Genomic DNA, 15,885 nt, shown 5'->3' on the forward strand with positions numbered 1-15,885 from the left:
ATCTACATTTCTCTCTTACTATTGAAAAAAGGATTCCCCCCCCCCCCAAGTAAACCATCAGACAATTTCTTCCCCGTACTTTTCCTTCTATGTTCATCTCTAGATTTTGCTGTAGAAGCAGATGCCGTTCAGCTCTGCCCCGTCGCATTCAACACCCGTTTTTAATGCTGTGAATACCCCCCACTTCAGCATGATGGCTGCACATTTGTGTATATTTCACCGTTCGATGACGTGGCTTTGCTCCACTTTGTGAATTAGACTTCATTAGCTCTACTTTTGTACAGTTCAGCAACTTTTAAAGAGAAATCCAATTCACACGAAAGCGGTCTGTAATTATTCATTGCAGTTTTTAAAAATGACATTTGAACTTGAACATCTCTCAGATACATTCAGACTTGGAGGCTGCGTACGTCTGATAAGGTGTGCATTGAGTTCCCAGTCGATTAAACCAATGTGTTCTGAAATTTTTCTTTTTTTTTTCTCTCCCAGAAATCAGATATGAACATTTAGTAGTTTCTTGCTTATTTGATTCCTGAATTTGTCTTTGTTGTCCTTTTTTATAAAGAAATCTATAATTTGCTTTGCTCTCAGGCAGACTTTGAAGCTGGTTTCATTCATGTAGATTTTAGCCTCAAAACAAACTTGTAAATTTTGCATTTCTAACATGCAACTAAAGCTCCGAGGTGGAAACTTAACTGCGTCCCATCACCCATGCCTGTATCTTTGTTTGTAAGGTATTTCATATCAATCCACATAGGAGTGAAGATGTTCTGTCAGATCCATTGCACTGTATGACATGTTTTGACAATGACTTTGAGAAGTGTCTTTTAACTGTTCTGACAATGATACCAAAAGCAACCTTCTCCAGATTAAAACATTTTCCTTTTCTAGAAGAATTTACTCAAGAAAAAAAAAAAAGCCAACAGCCTTTATTATAAATGTGCCAATTACCAATTTAGTTTCTGACATCCTGCCTTCGTATTTTTTAATACCTCATTTACTTCCCATCCACTGAAATTTCTTCATATACATATAAAAATGGAAAAAAAACGTAAAAACTTAAATCAGCTCAACTGTTTTGAATGTCCGCACTAAGTGCATTGTAATGCCTGTTTAAAAAAAACAAAAAAACAAAAAAAAAACATGTTTTATTACTCAAGCATGTATCAATTTGTAATACTTCAGGATCCTTGTGTATGTAAGTGATGACCTTCTTGTGCCAACATGTGTCGCTGGTTATCGGAGGTCGACTTTGTGAATGGCCGGGAGTGACCAGTGGAGCTGGCCTGTTGGATAACAAATGTTCCTAGTTTGTTCCTGCCTTTCTGTCGGAGCGTTGGTGGCGAGTCAAAACTGGGATGAGGCTCGCCAGCAAGCGCCTACAAAGTGGAATATCACTTGAATTAGTTTGTAGGTAATGCAACCTGTACAAATTCAGATCTTCTGCAGTTTTATTTCTGTAGTGGTGGGGGGGGGGTATTATATTTACAGCAAAAGGAGGATGAACAAATGGATTTTTGGTATTCAAACAGGGAGTTGATTTTCTTCTTTTTTTTTTTTTCATGTTCAGTCTGTACAGTCATGTTATTCAACCACTGCGGTCATTGTTAATTCTTGTACAAGTTATATCACTGGTTGTTGTACCATATCTGACATTTGTAATTATGAAATAATACACTGCCATTTGTATTAAAAGAGGTGTCTTAACTTGTTTTTCTTCTGTCGATTTCTTTGTGAATGAAAGGCGGAGGTGAAGTGAAACTTTCTTTACAGTTTCTGCTCACTGTAAATTAAAGTTAATTTGTTCCCGTCAGCTGATTGTCTTTACAGTTTTCTTTATTTTTTCCCAGAGATGAACCTTTCACCTGTGGCGTTACGTAAATTAATCAGCTGATGTTGGAAAGATTACTCCTTCATCTGACTGTGGAGGTGTGGCAGAGAAGCAAGACCAATGGATTCACCGTATGTCTTTTTAACCAGTTGATCGAATAAGTTATGCAGCATGTTAATGTAATTAGACTCTCATTATTCTGTATTTGTTCAGCTGAGGAGACAACACTGCCACCTGCAGGAACATAAGGCTAATGAAGCTTTAAATACAGCAGGTGGTGTGAAAATATTGCTCTAAACCCAGAGGCTTAGTGGCAAAAAGTTAGGCATTTGGTATGAAAATTAGCTGCATTAGGCATGATTCTGACATCTGGATGGCAACAAAATGCCAATACGATTCTTGGCATGTGTACGGTACATGAACCAGCACAGACTGGTGAACTGCACCAGCTCTGTTGTCTGTTAATTTTTGACAATAGTATATTAGGGGTTCACTACGCCATCCAGGACAACACTCTTAAGAATGCCAATCCAAAATGAAACGGCTGGGATTTTTAGTATTGAAATAAATTATGCTTTTGTATGCATTACACTTTCTAAATGATGTAAAGTCTGTTCACATATCTTTGCTAAGGTCAAGTGGCAAGTTTTAGATTAATTTCACAGATGTAGCTTTCTGCAAACACTCACTGTGATGCGATGGCAGCGGAAAAATGACTAGAATCTCATAAAGCTGGATTACAACCTAGTATTCTACAGCCACAAGCGATCCAAATTTACCTTCCATTCTAAGAGGTCAAATATAATTATGCCAGAATAGTTGATGCCCGCACACAAAATATTCTGATTTATGTTAAGGGACATCTGCCTGTATAATTTTGACTCCGGGTGGTTTCGAAAAAAAAAAAAAATCACAATAAACTTAAACTTGTGCACTTAATTCTTGTTAAAGTCCTTCAAAGTTCTTTTTAGAATTACACTGGTAAAAGTGATAAGTTATATAAACTTATGATCACTGTGTGAATGCAGAATAACTACAATCATTGTAAGTCTATAAAACTTTAATAAGTTGTCAGTTAAATTCAAGTTTATAGGCCAAGGTGTACGATTTAAACCATAGAGATGAAATAGATAAAAGGACTGTACAAAAAGCCATTTTTGATCCGTGTGACAGGCGATAGGAATGCCAGTCTAATCTAAAACAGACCTTATGCGCTAAACAATGATCTCAGGTAGTTGTTAAGCGCTGGCTTCAAAAAAAGCGAGAAAAGAAACTGCATGTGACTAACAGAAAAATCACAGTTGACAGTTTAATATCCTATCTAGGGTTTTGCGAAACACCCTCCTGATTTCAACGGTCCCATGACAGCAACAATAACATGAGGCAGAACAACGCAGCAGTTCATTGGCTCTCTGACAAATCAGTCAAAAGAAAGCCGCACACTGATTGGCCACTGAGTTTTACGTCCCTCCCCGACGCTGCAACTTGTCACCACTTCCTGGTGTGACTGCTGGGAAGAACGCATTTGCTGCATCAAAGATGGCATATTCTCAGCATATATTTGGTTCTGTAAGAGTTAACATTGTGGAAAAATAAGCGGCAAGTTGACAGAAGTGAAAGCGGAGAGCGGGTGGTAGCTGCCGCGGGCAGCGTTAACCCTCGTCGCGCTACGCACCTCCTGCTCTCTTAGCGGTAACTTGTCCCCTCTACCTTACTCTACAGTGCTAGCTGGTTAGCGCAAATAGTAAATATTAGCTTCTCGGGCGAGCTTTCTCGTTGTGGGTTGCTAAAATGGCCACCATGGAGAAGCTAATGAAGGCCTTTGAGTCTCTGAAGTCATTTCAACAACAGCAGGGACCACCGACAGCAGAGGAGCTCGTTCAGAGACAGTAAGTGTGTTTTTTAGATGCTACAAAACTGACACCGCTGCGTTACAGTTAGCCTAGCCCGCTAGCGATGCCAGTGTCAACCCCCCCACCCCCCCAACCCCATCGGATAGTTTGTATATTACCACATAATCTGATCTTCTGTTTAATCTCATAAGACATTTCAGGAACATTTCTTTATTATATTAGCGGGGCTATTTCTCATCATGGTTATAGCACGCTTATATGTGTTGTGACCAACGCTTAAGCCGATAAACTGACGCTCACGCACCTGTGCGGGGTCAGAAAGGGCAATTTAAAGCATTTTTGGTTGTGTTGTGAACTAGATTTGTCAGAAAGCTTTAGAATGATTTGTTTAAATTAACACTCTTCTAACTACCACTGCAGACCAACGTAGCTTCATAAAAGGGGGCAGGTTCACTCATTGGAGTGATGTAATGGTACCATCCTGATGGATAGCTGGGAGGATTGTGTTCTGGCTCTTTGTGATGGATGATATTAAGTTAATTGGACTTATAGTAGCATACCCACAACTATGGGTGCAAAGTCATTAATTTTAGATTTTAATGTTAAAGTTTGTAGTCCTGCAGAATAAAATTGGTGTGAAATTTAAGATTTGTAATTTCTAATCCCATTTTTATTTGAATAACACTGTGATTCCTTTTCTGGCTTCTGTCTGTTTCTTACTGTATTCATTAACATCTATTTTTTTTATTGCATAGTTTGTTTTTATAATCTGTTGGGTTGCAAGCAAAGAAGTGTTCAAAGAAACCGTTAATAACTGTGCGTTTCTTCCGGCCTTTTCTGCTTCTCTTTGACATTCTGAATTTGTGATGCTTTTACAGAAAAAAGGAGCAAGCTGCAACAAAAAAGGACAGAGTGACCCATTGCCTGACGATATGTGAAAACATTGTGGCTCAATCACTGAGGTAGGCCCTGATAAAAGGACTAAAATGACTTCTCATTAGTGGCTCTTCTCATCCACTCTACAGTGGACAAATCTTAGTACAGTGTTTTTGTAGTTTATGTTTTCAGATTAAGTATAGAAAGTAAATTCTCACCCGGATTCTTTTGTTTGGCAGTTTTCATTTAAAATGTTTGCATATGTCTACACATACGCAAAAATATGGCCTAAATCAAGAGCTTTTTTTCAAAGACAACGTGATGAAGGAACAGTACTCTATCAGATTTTGAAGAGCTGCCTTCGAGTTGGATTTGTTTTAGAACCAAAGGCAGAGAAAGTAACTACTGCTGGGAAATTGGTTTTTGACCACAACAAACCCATTCCCTTAGAAGGAGATAACTTTATTAATATTATACAACTTTTACAATTTTGATTATCAGCGACAATAATCAGTCATGTGTTTTAAGAGAAGCTTGGCTGAAACTGATTCAGGAGCAAAAATAAGCGGTAAGGGGGTGTGATAAAAAAAAAAAATCTTGGAAAAAAAAAATTTAAACTTGAAATTGAAGAAAAGATTTCAGTATTTTGTACAGATTTTTGTAAAAACATTGGGCCCTGTTCTGACCAAATTAAAGAATTTAGTTACCGCTGCACTGATGGGTTTATTTTATAAGCACACCATGACAGCACTTAAGTGTCTAGCCCCAGTTTTGTACATTAAAAAGACAATTTTGTTGCGGTTTTTGTTTTTATAGCCAGCTTTTGCTTTCTCCTGCATTTACAATATTTGACATACAAAGGCATCCTTAGTGTAACATTGACCAAATCTTCCTAATTATGTTACTAGATTAGTAGAAGGAATGGAGGCAGCTTCTAGTAATTTATGTCAGTCAGTCACTTATAAAAGTTTTCATGCTTAATAATTGCTTGACTGTTGGTGTTTTTTTTTTTTTGGGACCTGGAAACAGAACATCTCCAGAGTTTCAGAAACTGCTCGGGATCGCCATGGAGATGTTTCTTCTCTGCAGCGATGACAGTGAATCAGATGTCCGTATGGTGGCTGATGAGTGCCTGAACAAAATCATCAAAGTGAGTCATATTTTGTACATTTTGTGATTGTCCAAGTTTTGAAGCTGAATTTTGTTGTTGAGTAAATCCGATACCTAGCTAATTTCTTTTTTTGGACCAACTCTTCTTATTTAACATGAAAAGAGAGAAACTCATACTGAAATTGTATAAGATAATATGGAAAAAGTATTGTAACTATAGTTGCATAAAAACAAAAATTGGACAACCTGACCTATTTGCTTTTATTCAAAACAGAAAAGCAACAATTATTCCCACTGCTGCTAAAATATTACAGTGTTCTTTTTCCAGTTATGAACGTTGTATCTAAACTTGTATAATTTACATGCAACATTTAGTATTAAAAGAAGCTTGTTCTCTGGAGTGCTAAATCATGGTCTTTTCTTTGGCAATAGAATAGAATAATAATAGAATGTTCCAGTTGCCTGGAGAAAGACGTTTCCCTGATTGCAATTGTGCAGTTTGTTGTGTTGGGGGTTGGAAGAACAGGGACAGAAAATTGTTCCTGTTTTGAACTTTTAGCTTTCTACATATATTGGTGAACAGCCATGCCTGTAACAAAGTAGAACATCCAAAGATTTGTGGTCTTCTTGTTTTAATTTTAGTCTTTAATTGTAAAATTGCTTGTAACTAAAAAAAAAATAGCTATGGTAAATTCCAATTGTTATAAAAAATACAATTGTAATTGTGCAGAATATCTTAATAACTTCTATTATTGAATCATTTCTGCTATTTACTAGACTCTTTTTACTCCCCAGGCTCTGATGGACTCGAACTTGCCAAGACTGCAGCTGGAGTTGTACAAAGAAATTAAAAAGGTATTAATTAAGGCTCAGACCTGGTTATGTTTTGTTTAGTCCATTTTGTTCACATAAGAGGAATGTAAAAGTTCAGTGCTTTGTTTAATGTGGTTCTCGTACCTCGACAGAACGGTGCCTCACGGAGTCTGAGGGCAGCTTTGTGGAGGTTTGCTGAGCTCGCCCACCTCATCCGACCCCAGAAATGCAGGTAGGCACTGTAGCACTTATGTTACAGTGAACTCAGAGGTTCAATCATTTTTTGCTAGCAATAAAATGCAATAGTTAATTTTTCCCAGAATGCTGGAAAAACATCATCGTGTGAATCTTTTTAATTTTGTCATGTTTGTTCCATGTGTTTCTGTGGTCCAGACCTTACCTGGTCAACCTGCTGCCATGCCTCAGTCGGATCACCAAGCGTCAGGAGGAAACCGTGCAGGAGACGCTGGCTGCAGCGATACCCAAAATCATGTCAGCCTTGGGAAACTTCGCCAACGACGGCGAGATTAAGGTATCCGACTCAGATGAGCTCATTCCTGTTTGTTGTTAGCGATCCTCACACTTTTGAAACGTGTCATTGTAGTACCGTAACTTTGTGGGGGGTTTTTTCAGGTGCTGCTGAAGTCATTTGTTGCCAACCTGAAGTCCAGCTCCCCCACCATCAGACGGACAGCAGCCAGCTGCGCCGTCAGCGTGTGCCAACACTCCAGACGCACAAGTTATTTCTACACCTGGCTCCTTAATGTGCTGCTGGGTAGGTCACACACAGAATGAAACACTCCAGAGTTGATTTGTGTTTTCTTTTCTTTTTTTTCTTTTTTTTACTATCACAAGGATCAATTTTGTTGATTTACAGAGCGACTGAAACGATTGATCGCGATGAATCATTCACTGAAATAATTGTAATCAAAATTAGCAATTGATTCATTGTTAACTGGAGTATTGCTGAAAGAACAATACAGTCAGAGCAGTATTGTATTTACGACAGCATTCTGCTTTTAAGATAACAAAAACCAAAACAACTTTTGTCTGTAAATATGTTCTACCCGGAACTCCTCAAGTAGCATAGTTTTAGCTTTTATCTGGTTCAAATTGTGTGAGAAAATAAAATCAATATTTATATGTATTGGTTAATCCAGAAAATAAGCAACAGACCAGGTTTACACTTTATTAATACGTTGAGCAGAAAGGGCTGAGCTTTCTGCTAGTAAGATACTAACAATATGTTGTTAGTATCTCTTTTTCTTTTTATCTGGAGATGCATTCTTTGCTACAAATAATCAAGTGTACACTAAGGGAGTGTTATGTTATTGCAGTTTAGGTAATAAAGTGTTTATTCTCTTATTTAAAAATGGAATATAACAGCTTATTTGCATCTTTCAATCATTTTGCAATGTATAAAAATGACTTGAATAAAAAATCCGCAGAACATTGCGATTATTTTTGTCCGAATAATTGATGGATGAATCAGTAACTAAAACAATCGTTAGTTGCAGCCCTGCTTTACTTGAAAAAAATAAGCTAACTCACACATAATCTGCCATGTCTTCTCCTCCTTCAGGCCTGTTGCTTCCAGTCGATGACGAACACCCGAGCCATCTTATCCTGGGGGTGCTGCTAACGTTTCGCTACCTGATGCCCCTGCTGCAGAACCAAGTCAACACCAGCAGCCTCAAAGGGAGCTTTGGAGTGATGAGGAAGGAGGCCGACGTCCAGCCAACACCCGAGCAACTCCTGCAGGTCAGATCAGTTGTATTTCTTTTTTTTTTGTGCACTTGTGTTTTTGTTCTTCTTAGCTGAATGATTCCTGTGTGCCTGAAGGTGTACGAGCTGACGCTGCACTACACGCAGCACTGGGATCACAACGTGGTCACAGCCGCCCTGGAGCTCCTGCAGCAGATGTTCAGGACTCCCCCGCCGGAGCTTCTGCACGTGCTCATCACGGCCGGCAGCATTCCTCACGCCACCGTGTTTCGTCAGGACACGGAGAGCCGCGCTCGCTCGGGCAGCATCCTGGAGCTCATCGGTAATCCCATCAATCAATTGGGACAGATGCTTCATTCCTCTAATGCTTAGCGATATGGGCCTTCAAATATTTACTCAGTCCACTAGCACTTAGCGCACCAGTCGACTGGCTGTCTCAGGTGGCCTTTAGTTCATTCGTGCGCACTGTTCTGGTCAATCTGTTCTCCATTCCAACTTCTGCTTTGGTCTAACTTTGTGCCGCTGTCTTTGCTCCCTAACTCGCCTCCTTTTGTCCGTGTATAAATATCTTTGTTTCCTGCAACGCTCCATCGGCTTTTGCTGCTTTTTTCTCTCACGTCTTGTTTCTGTTTCCTGTTTTTCTGCCTTATGCAGCGGGGGGAGGGTCTTCCTGCAGTCCACTTCTTCTCAGGAAACATAGAGGTGACTTGTTTGTTTATGTTGTGCTCACCTCGACTTACACTCTCCAGTTTAATGGAGGTCCTGGGCAACCATGCCTTCAATTTAGTCTTTTGAGGCCGTAGATTACCTTACCTTACCTTACGTGTTTCGATTCTTCCAATAAAAGAGCATGCGGCCGTATCTTTCTGCTGCACGCATCACAATCTCTTTAGCTGAGAATAAATCTGAACTTTCCAGGTAAAATTCTTTCTGGAGAAGAGGATGGGTTGGAGGACGACCCCGAGAGAGCAGAAGTCAACGCGGGAACCTTCACAGGTGAGACGTCTCCATTGTCTACAATTAAAAAAACAGTAGTAATAATGTGAAATTCTGCAAACACAGAAGGCTGTGCTCTAGGAACATAAATATGGTACCTTGCAGAAATTCACACAAACCCTGATGTAATTAATTGAAAGTTTAAATTAAACTCTTTGGCCTCTCACAGCTTTTCTTCCAGAATTTTCTTTGTTTCGGTCCATCCGTCTTCCCTGTTCCTATTAATAAAAAAACATCCCCCGTATCATGATGCCGCCACCACCACCACAACTACGGAGGATGAGTAGTGTTAATTTGGATGGGACTCAAATTCATGTAAACTTAAGAAACTGGAGAATATGCAAAGAACATATCGTCATGTGCTGCAGTCTTTATTTATTTATTCTTTTACATAACAGTCTGTTAATTCTCCTATTCTAATTCGGTGAGATCATTTTTACCACCTTTGTTTTTTAAAGACTAGTTTCTTCCCGTGTTCTTTGGGCAGACGGCTCGTCTGCTGCTCAGGTGGACATCATCACAGAGCAGCCGCGCTCTTCGCAGCACACGCTGCAGCCCGGCGACTCTGTGGACCTCAGCGCCTCCTCCGAGCAGGGCGGCGGAGGCGGCACGTCCACATCAGGCACCCCCGAGTCACCCAATGAAAACGAAGAGGAAATGCTGAGTCGAAGTTCCAGCGGCGCCAACGTCACCCCGGAGACAGCCGACTACACCACACCAGAAAACGCCACCCCAGAAGGCGGGGGGCCGCTCGGCGAAGGCGGGATGGCGCTGGGCACTAATGATCGATCGCTCCCACCAAGCGACTCGTCTCAGACGACCACAGAGGGACCGGATTCGGCCGTGACACCTTCGGATGTAGCAGAACTGGTCAGTAGGACTCTCTTGCTATAAAATGCTTTTCTTCTGGATCCACTGTGCGATTGTGTTTAGGGGAAGCTGCGGTTACACTGATTAACCCTGCCATGTGGGGGAAGCTGCTTTTGTTTTTAGCTCAGTAAAATCACAATCTCACCATTTCCCTGTGAAACCATTTTTGATAAAGCAAAAAAAAAAAAAAGGAATTTTGTAAAAATACTTCTGAACAGATTCCATCAGTACGCATCAGTGAGATTTAAAATATGCAAGGAGACTAGTGAGAGACATCACCAGGATGCCTTTGACTACAAGGTTCAGCAGCTCAGATGACCCCACAAGTTTTTTACTCTGTGCGAGGTCCGGTGGGGTCGCACTGACCCCGTGTGCTCTTTTACAAGTTTTTTTGTGTGGTGTGTGTAGTTTTGGAAATCGACAGTCTGACGGGACAACCCCCACACTTCCCAGCTGCCCACGACATTTTCTGTGCTCCTCCTGAGACCTCGTGAGGGTTAAGGATCAATACTGTTTATTAGAAACGGAACAAGTTGTCAAAAATGTTTTGTTTTTTTTCCTTTTCTGGCCTGTTTTCTCATAAAACACCTCAAATACAGTCATCACTGAGGTCTTTGGTTAGCAACATTTTCTTCCCACAAAAAAACAACAAGACCCCAAACCAACTCTTGTCCTCTCTAATGGTTTTGCCTTCCCCCTCTTTATCCTTGACCACACCTTGCCGCGGTCGCGGCCCTCCCTGCAGCAGGCAGTCCAGCCACCTCCGCTCTCGCCGACTCCCACCGAGGGTCCCGACGCGCCAGCCAGCAGCTCCTCTGTCTACACCGCTTCTTTCTCCTCCTCGTCTTCTCTGTCTGTCTCGTCCTCTTCCTCCTTCTATGCCACCTCCTCTTCTAGCACTAGTGACAAGGTCAGGTGATTTGAAAAAGAAAGGGTGGCGCCTTGCTTGTTTCTGAAACCTTTGGCTTCCCTCATTTGTTCGTTTCTACCCCTGCACTCGATTTCCTGGGTTGTGATGGCATCTTTTCCTCCTTTCATGGACGGTAGCTTGCGCCTCCTTTACTTTTTTCCCCCTCATTTTGAACGATTCTCTCTCAAAAGGCAGATGCTTTTGAAAGACGGCGGTTATGACCGAGGATGTGACTGGCTTGCAGTGAGTTGTAAAAGATGAAGCATGAAGAGTTGTTTTTCCTTTTTTTGTTCATCCTTAGATCAGATTCTCTGTTATTTGAAGATGCTGCAGAAGACTTTTGCTCCAGTGTGAGGAGCAACATGTATTTGATGTTCCTTCTTCTGGTCAAAAATTTTTTTTTTAATAAAGCATAGCTTAAAAAATTCTAATGAGAACTTGTTCCTGTTAGGATAAAAGCAAAAGCTTGATTTTCCCTGTATTATACAAGCAGCATTTGTGTGAAATCACCAGCCCCCTGCTTCCTACTGTATGTACTAGATTTGCTGTAAATTGTCTTTTCAAGCATGATTCAGTGGACCTTTAACTTTAAAGTGCGTGTACCACGTAAAGTTTGGATTCTCTCTTATGTCCCCGTCTTATTTTCAGCAAATCAGATCCAGTAGTTTGAAATTCGACTTGTTGCTTTTGCATGCTGGCGTTTTTCCTACTGAGAGAAACTTTGGCTTTTTGTTGGGAGTTTTGCTCGTGAACCGAACTTTTAATTCTCTCATGAAGACGTTTTGTGTGTCAAACTAAGGTCCTGGACGGCAGCGAGAGCCAGTACTCCGGCATGCAGATAGGAACGCTACAGGATGAAGAAGATGAAGGAGCAGCGCCTTCCTCCCAGGAAGAACCCTCGGAGCCGTTTCTGCAGTCGGCCCTCGGTAGGCAGGCGGCTGAATATGAAAACCCGTCTAGATCTTTGTCACCCTAACAAAGACGTTTTTGCGTCCAGCTCTGAGTAAGCCTCATCTGTTCGATGGCCGAGGTCACAATCGGCAGGGTTCGGACAGCAGCGTGGACCGCTTCATTCCCAAGGATGAGCCTGCTGAACCCGAACCTGATAATAAGGTACGTCCACGGTTGTGGTCAGCGATTGAAGAAGTAAAATCACGATTTGTTTCTGATTGTTTTATTAAATGCCTGGCAGCCGTCACGGATAGAGGGTCTAATTGGACACTACACGGACCAGGGGGCGGAGCCACTGGTTCACTGTGTGCGACTTCTCGCCGCTTCTTTTCTTCTCACTGGACAGAAGAACGGTGAGCAGCTGCTTCAAGCCACGGCTTGAAATTGAACATGTATATATTAGCAAAATTAGGCTGGATACTATTCTACAATTTTATCTTTTCTAATATTTTAAGAGTTTATTAACATAAACCTAGGATTAAAAAAAAAAGAAAATCAATGTATAATAAAAGTTGGCATTATGACGAACCTAACAAAGTAAAATACGTTGGGGATGCAACTAATGACTTTAGTAATTGATTATTCTATAATTTGTTTGGTAAGTCAGTTTATTAATTGGATTTTTAAGAAATGGGCCCATTCTGCAGATTTTTCATTCAACCACTTAATATTAGAAATACATTAGAAGATAGAAAAAAGGTGCTTAATATGACATTTTGTTCTTTATACAATTTAAATCAGAAGCAGCTGAAACTGTGCCACTTGAGGAGTTCTGGGTAGAACATTTACATTCGTTTTTCTTTTTTTTTCTTGTTAAATGCAATATGTCTATATTTTCTTGTACAGTTTTGGCTCAGTTGTTTCCCTGTGGGTGTTGTTTCAGCAAATGGTCTTTTTTTTTTAGTCTAACAAATAACCCAGTTAATAATTAATGGATTTTTAAAAAATTAGTTGAGAGTTATTTCAATAATCTATTAATCATTTCAGCCCTAAATTACTCTTATTTCTAAGCCTTTTCACACGACTTCACGCTACAGCTTCAGCTCTGTGGGTTTCATTGCGTTGTGACGATGCACAAAACTAAGTTGATTTGAAAGAAGAGATTTTATATTTTTGAAAAATTAAGAATCCTAACTTTACACAATATGTTTTACATGGGACTCCCAGATATTAACATAACATCCAATAATGACTTACAAATGATCAACTAGACGATATGAGTGTGTCACATAAAATGCAGATGGTAGATAGTGATACAAGTGATTTTTTTGTTTGTTTCTTCAGGATTGATTCCTGATAAAGAGGTTCGAGTGAGCGTGAAGGCGTTGGCGGTCAGCTGCGTCGGAGCTGCAGCAGCGCTGCATCCTGAAGCGTTCTTTAATTCTCTCTACCTGGAGCCACTGGATGGCGTCCCAGTTGCAGGTATGATGGCAAATTCAGTTGTCAGCACCCTTTTGATTGTGTTTGGGTTTAAAAAGAAAAGATAATCTGTTGAAGAAGGTTGGCTGTCATCCTAATTGGATAATAGGTGAATACATGTGAAGTTGGTTTAATGCAGGTGGGAAGGTTTATGTAAGGTCAGAGGAGTTTCAGACTTTGCCAGCCAAAGTTTAAGTATTGATAGANAAGATTTCAGTATTTTGTACAGATTTTTGTAAAAACATTGGGCCCTGTTCTGACCAAATTAAAGAATTTAGTTACCGCTGCACTGATGGGTTTATTTTATAAGCACACCATGACAGCACTTAAGTGTCTAGCCCCAGTTTTGTACATTAAAAAGACAATTTTGTTGCGGTTTTTGTTTTTATAGCCAGCTTTTGCTTTCTCCTGCATTTACAATATTTGACATACAAAGGCATCCTTAGTGTAACATTGACCAAATCTTCCTAATTATGTTACTAGATTAGTAGAAGGAATGGAGGCAGCTTCTAGTAATTTATGTCAGTCAGTCACTTATAAAAGTTTTCATGCTTAATAATTGCTTGACTGTTGGTGTTTTTTTTTTTTTGGGACCTGGAAACAGAACATCTCCAGAGTTTCAGAAACTGCTCGGGATCGCCATGGAGATGTTTCTTCTCTGCAGCGATGACAGTGAATCAGATGTCCGTATGGTGGCTGATGAGTGCCTGAACAAAATCATCAAAGTGAGTCATATTTTGTACATTTTGTGATTGTCCAAGTTTTGAAGCTGAATTTTGTTGTTGAGTAAATCCGATACCTAGCTAATTTCTTTTTTTGGACCAACTCTTCTTATTTAACATGAAAAGAGAGAAACTCATACTGAAATTGTATAAGATAATATGGAAAAAGTATTGTAACTATAGTTGCATAAAAACAAAAATTGGACAACCTGACCTATTTGCTTTTATTCAAAACAGAAAAGCAACAATTATTCCCACTGCTGCTAAAATATTACAGTGTTCTTTTTCCAGTTATGAACGTTGTATCTAAACTTGTATAATTTACATGCAACATTTAGTATTAAAAGAAGCTTGTTCTCTGGAGTGCTAAATCATGGTCTTTTCTTTGGCAATAGAATAGAATAATAATAGAATGTTCCAGTTGCCTGGAGAAAGACGTTTCCCTGATTGCAATTGTGCAGTTTGTTGTGTTGGGGGTTGGAAGAACAGGGACAGAAAATTGTTCCTGTTTTGAACTTTTAGCTTTCTACATATATTGGTGAACAGCCATGCCTGTAACAAAGTAGAACATCCAAAGATTTGTGGTCTTCTTGTTTTAATTTTAGTCTTTAATTGTAAAATTGCTTGTAACTAAAAAAAAAATAGCTATGGTAAATTCCAATTGTTATAAAAAATACAATTGTAATTGTGCAGAATATCTTAATAACTTCTATTATTGAATCATTTCTGCTATTTACTAGACTCTTTTTACTCCCCAGGCTCTGATGGACTCGAACTTGCCAAGACTGCAGCTGGAGTTGTACAAAGAAATTAAAAAGGTATTAATTAAGGCTCAGACCTGGTTATGTTTTGTTTAGTCCATTTTGTTCACATAAGAGGAATGTAAAAGTTCAGTGCTTTGTTTAATGTGGTTCTCGTACCTCGACAGAACGGTGCCTCACGGAGTCTGAGGGCAGCTTTGTGGAGGTTTGCTGAGCTCGCCCACCTCATCCGACCCCAGAAATGCAGGTAGGCACTGTAGCACTTATGTTACAGTGAACTCAGAGGTTCAATCATTTTTTGCTAGCAATAAAATGCAATAGTTAATTTTTCCCAGAATGCTGGAAAAACATCATCGTGTGAATCTTTTTAATTTTGTCATGTTTGTTCCATGTGTTTCTGTGGTCCAGACCTTACCTGGTCAACCTGCTGCCATGCCTCAGTCGGATCACCAAGCGTCAGGAGGAAACCGTGCAGGAGACGCTGGCTGCAGCGATACCCAAAATCATGTCAGCCTTGGGAAACTTCGCCAACGACGGCGAGATTAAGGTATCCGACTCAGATGAGCTCATTCCTGTTTGTTGTTAGCGATCCTCACACTTTTGAAACGTGTCATTGTAGTACCGTAACTTTGTGGGGGGTTTTTTCAGGTGCTGCTGAAGTCATTTGTTGCCAACCTGAAGTCCAGCTCCCCCACCATCAGACGGACAGCAGCCAGCTGCGCCGTCAGCGTGTGCCAACACTCCAGACGCACAAGTTATTTCTACACCTGGCTCCTTAATGTGCTGCTGGGTAGGTCACACACAGAATGAAACACTCCAGAGTTGATTTGTGTTTTCTTTTCTTTTTTTTCTTTTTTTTACTATCACAAGGATCAATTTTGTTGATTTACAGAGCGACTGAAACGATTGATCGCGATGAATCATTCACTGAAATAATTGTAATCAAAATTAGCAATTGATTCATTGTTAACTGGAGTATTGCTGAAAGAACAATACAGTCAGAGCAGTATTGTATTTACGACAGCATTCTGCTTTTAAGATAACAAAA

The 15,885-nt window shown here is 40.0% G+C and overlaps 1 protein-coding gene across 1 annotated transcript in view; it reads left to right on the forward strand.

Moving 5' to 3' along the window:
- Positions 1–3,306: 3,306 nt before the first annotated feature.
- The window catches only part of htt (huntingtin), a 45,216-nt gene continuing 32,637 nt past the window's right edge, over positions 3,307–15,885 (forward strand). Inside the window, exons 1-23 of the mRNA XM_015048288.1 lie at positions 3,307–3,720; positions 4,563–4,646; positions 5,590–5,710; positions 6,466–6,525; positions 6,636–6,715; positions 6,877–7,015; positions 7,117–7,258; positions 8,066–8,244; positions 8,326–8,530; positions 8,863–8,910; positions 9,127–9,204; positions 9,692–10,074; positions 10,820–10,984; positions 11,784–11,910; positions 11,982–12,097; positions 12,177–12,288; positions 13,220–13,357; positions 13,494–13,512; positions 13,959–14,079; positions 14,835–14,894; positions 15,005–15,084; positions 15,246–15,384; positions 15,486–15,627. Coding sequence (XP_014903774.1) covers positions 3,623–3,720; positions 4,563–4,646; positions 5,590–5,710; positions 6,466–6,525; positions 6,636–6,715; positions 6,877–7,015; positions 7,117–7,258; positions 8,066–8,244; positions 8,326–8,530; positions 8,863–8,910; positions 9,127–9,204; positions 9,692–10,074; positions 10,820–10,984; positions 11,784–11,910; positions 11,982–12,097; positions 12,177–12,288; positions 13,220–13,357; positions 13,494–13,512; positions 13,959–14,079; positions 14,835–14,894; positions 15,005–15,084; positions 15,246–15,384; positions 15,486–15,627 — 2,836 coding nt within the window. The 5' untranslated portion in view covers positions 3,307–3,622. The remainder of the gene's footprint in view (positions 3,721–4,562; positions 4,647–5,589; positions 5,711–6,465; positions 6,526–6,635; positions 6,716–6,876; positions 7,016–7,116; positions 7,259–8,065; positions 8,245–8,325; positions 8,531–8,862; positions 8,911–9,126; positions 9,205–9,691; positions 10,075–10,819; positions 10,985–11,783; positions 11,911–11,981; positions 12,098–12,176; positions 12,289–13,219; positions 13,358–13,493; positions 13,513–13,958; positions 14,080–14,834; positions 14,895–15,004; positions 15,085–15,245; positions 15,385–15,485; positions 15,628–15,885) is intronic.

Source organism: Poecilia latipinna, unplaced genomic scaffold (assembly GCF_001443285.1).
Source record: "Poecilia latipinna isolate Pla-1442-1.1 unplaced genomic scaffold, P_latipinna-1.0 Scaffold873, whole genome shotgun sequence".
NCBI classification, from domain to species: Eukaryota; Metazoa; Chordata; class Actinopteri; order Cyprinodontiformes; family Poeciliidae; genus Poecilia; species Poecilia latipinna.